Source organism: Solanum stenotomum, chromosome 1 (assembly GCF_019186545.1).
Source record: "Solanum stenotomum isolate F172 chromosome 1, ASM1918654v1, whole genome shotgun sequence".
NCBI classification, from domain to species: domain Eukaryota; kingdom Viridiplantae; phylum Streptophyta; class Magnoliopsida; order Solanales; family Solanaceae; genus Solanum; species Solanum stenotomum.
In genome coordinates, this window is record NC_064282.1 from 93,675,952 (window position 1) to 93,679,547 (window position 3,596).

Sequence of the window (3,596 nt, forward strand, 5' to 3'; positions counted from 1 at the left end):
ATCTATGCCATTACCGTTTAAGAAAAGGCTCATTCATGCCATTATTTTTTAACAGTGATTTTGCAAAATCATTTTTTACACATGGCCAATTATAATTCGGCCACGTCAATATTATCAAAATTCTAATAAAAAATTGAACTAAAATAACCCACCCAAGTAAAGACCCACCCAAATTTTAAAAAGTCCCTATAACCCATCAGTAACCCAATCCTTTCATTCACTTTTAATCTAAAAACCCTAACTAAGAAAAGAAGTTTCTTCACTTCTCTAAGGACGGCGAACTCTTCTCCTTCTCCGACTAATTTTGCACTCTTAAATGTGATCAGGCATTTCAGTTCGTTTTATTAAGGTCCTGCTATTCCAAAGCACTCTTTGTAATACTTTTTCCAGATATAAATTCATGCTAATACTCAAAATCAGAAAACAGTGATTGCTTTACTGGGTTTGAAGTCCACTGAGAAAGAGAATAAAAGCCACGACTTATGCAATCATTTTTTTGTAATAAAATTAGATATTTGGTGCTACCCTGTAAAAAGTAAATCAAGGCATAAAGTGAAAAGAATTCATGTTTACTTCATACCATCTCCTTGGGTGATTTTTAGATTGAAAAATTGAATTAAAGAATTGGGTTACAGATGGGTTATAAGGATTTTTAAAATTTGGGTGGGTCTTTACTTGGTGGGTTATTTTAATTCAATTTTTGTTTAGAATTTCAATTTTTTTATAAAAAAATAATAATGATGTGGCTGAATTATAATTGGCCACGTGTAAAAAATGGTTTTGCAAAATCACTGTTAAAAAATAATGGCATGAATGAGCTTTTTCTTAAACGGTAATGGCATAAATGAGCCAAACTTTTAACGGATGACATAAATGAGTCTTTTCTAAAAGTTCGATGACATATTTGAGCCTTTTCCCAAACTATTATTCAAAAAAAAAAATCATCATTAATTTCCTTACTCTAATAAAACTCATCAACCTTCAGATCTTATCTATAGTCTCTATTATTGTTCAATGAAGAATTTAATCTATACTCAATAAGAATTTTACGAACTTGAGCAGCAACCACCTGTTGATTATGCTCAACCCCGATAATCTAGTGATTTCCTCAAGTGTAGAAGGCGTAAATCCTTCACTATTAAAAGAAGAAATCAAAAGGGCGTATTCATACCCAAGTCCAAGACGATTAACGAGAACTTCAAACTTGAAATTGGTGCCAAGATTGCGTAATTTGGGTGTGAGAGGTGAAGGGGGTGGTCCAAATGGCTGATAAAATTGTTGTGGTGATGGTGGTACTGCTGATAAATAGTATTGATTTCTTTTACCTAAAAGAGGGATGATAAGTGGATATGAGACTTGGATTGAGATATGATTTGTGAGTTATGGAAGGTGAGGGTGAGGTTGGGGGTGGGGTGGCTAGGGAGAAATGGGGGTGGAGAGAGATAAAGGTTTAGGGGAGTTTATAGTAAAATAAATTAAAACATGTCTCAACACTATGGAGACGTGAAGAGTAAATATAATGTTGGCGATGAAGAAGAACAACAAAAATTACCTTGATATATATGATATTTGACAGTTGATAGCGCGTGTATACTACATGTGAAGAATGTGGTTATCTAGTTTTAAAGTGGTATAGTCCAAGGGGGTAATAGAACTCTATGAAATATAAGTATGTAGTTGAGAATTTGATTATAAGTTGAGGGGTAACTATTCGATTATAGAATTCGGTTATAATTGAGAATTCGATTTAAAGAAATACTAAGTAATTTAATGAAATACTATGCACAAAGTAATTTATCGTATTAAGATGTGTTGTGTAAATTTAATTACATATTTTTAAAAGTATGTTCTTTAAAATGCTTCTCAATACTGGCTTCTTTTCTACATTTATGAATTTGATAGATACTATTAATTATCTTATTCTTGATAGTTATTTTTACCTTTTATTTGTCTTTTAGTCCAACCAAAAAGAAATTCAGAGAGAAGAAAAATGGCTTGATAATAGAAAAGTATAAAAAGTATAAAAGAATGGCATTCCCCTTTTGTTTCATTGATCTGAAAAATAGTTTTAAGAATCAATCAAATTACAACATAATACATGAAATGAAAAAAAAAGAATTCATACAAGAAAAACAATACTCAAATTTCAAATGCCAGAGAATCAAGAAAGGAAGAGTCTCCTTGACTCACCCCCTCCCACACCAATTCAATAATCTATGTTGTCCAGACTTTTCAAAAATACTGCTAGGGTCATATCGCATCCTCCAATGACTTTGCATGCGACAACACTTCTGAAGGGTCCGAACAACATAGAGAATACATTAACAAAAATTACTTATTTCAATTGAACAACCCAAAAAAGAATGACTTCTTATTCACAACCCTACATGATGTCCTCACTTCTCCTTGTCCATCAGTTAGTACTTCAACTCTACCCAATTTCACCATGGCTTCTCCAAACTTAGTGTAAAAATTAGGGTCTTTGACAATATCACCCACAATTTTCTTTGTCAATCCATCCAATGCTAGTTGTTGATCAATTTTAAGAACCCCATTTCCCTTTTGAATTTCTTGAAAAAATGAGTTATCTACAAATGATGGACTCTTCATATCAAGAGGAATAGGGTTGTCAACATTATTGGATGCAACTCTAGGACACTTATTCTTTAACTCAGAAAATAGCCATTGGCTCATGGTTGGATCATGAACACCTGTATTATTGAAGTTGTATATCCTATCTTGGATGAGTGAGCAATGAGTATTTCCAACAGTGTGGCCACCTAGAAATATTGAAAATCCACACATTAATTCAATGAAAATAAAGAAGTAACCGTCAATAAAATAGATTGAAAATCATCAGATATCAGAGTTCAAATTTCACTAGAATAAAAATAAATAATTAGGAGTTTTCTTTTTATCTATGCCTAAGTCTTGATAGTCAAAGTATACAGTGACCATATTGGTTATGAGGTAGCAGGTAGTAGCGGGGTAGAGTCATCGATTTTAGAGTTATGATTTCGGTAGAACCAATTTTTTTTTGCCTTTGTTTGTATCGGACTATTCTGGTGAAAGGTAATATGTACATATAATAAAATAGTGCACAAATTAGTGAATATCATCGCAATAAAAAAAATCATATAGAATAAATAGAGAAGTTTGAACTAAAAAGGCTACCTTTCCTTATTAAAATGCACAAAAGGATCACTTCTTTTTTCATTTAACCAAAACGGCCAAACAAGTTACTTGATTTTGATCGACTTATCCTTAATTTTAACTTCGAATTCACAAAATGGGAAATTACCTAGAAGATAAACCATATCTGTTGAAGAAAGATTTTTATTGCCAAAGACTTTGATGGAATCAGAGACTGAAATTGATGGAGAAGGAAGATTCACATTTGATGCTAAGGAAACTTTCCCATCCTTTCTACCTGTTTCTACGTTGTACCATTTTCCTCCACTCTGTCACATTTTATAATAAAAAATAATACAAATTAGAGTGCATATCACAAAAGATAAAATCTCTAATTTATTTGATAATAATATAATTTAAACTTCTCTTTTTACCCTTGCTAACAAGTTTCTACAACTACAAAA

At 31.9% G+C, this 3,596-nt stretch overlaps 1 protein-coding gene across 1 annotated transcript in view; it reads right to left on the reverse strand.

Annotated features, from left to right (window-relative positions):
* Positions 1-2,340: 2,340 nt before the first annotated feature.
* LOC125859315 (peroxidase 60-like) overlaps positions 2,341-3,596 on the reverse strand; it is an 8,534-nt gene continuing 7,278 nt past the window's right edge. The window contains exons 2-4 of the mRNA XM_049539031.1: positions 3,567-3,588; positions 3,302-3,461; positions 2,341-2,780 (exon numbers count right to left, since the gene is read on the reverse strand). Of these exons, the coding sequence (XP_049394988.1) occupies positions 2,341-2,780; positions 3,302-3,461; positions 3,567-3,588 (622 nt within the window). The remainder of the gene's footprint in view (positions 2,781-3,301; positions 3,462-3,566; positions 3,589-3,596) is intronic.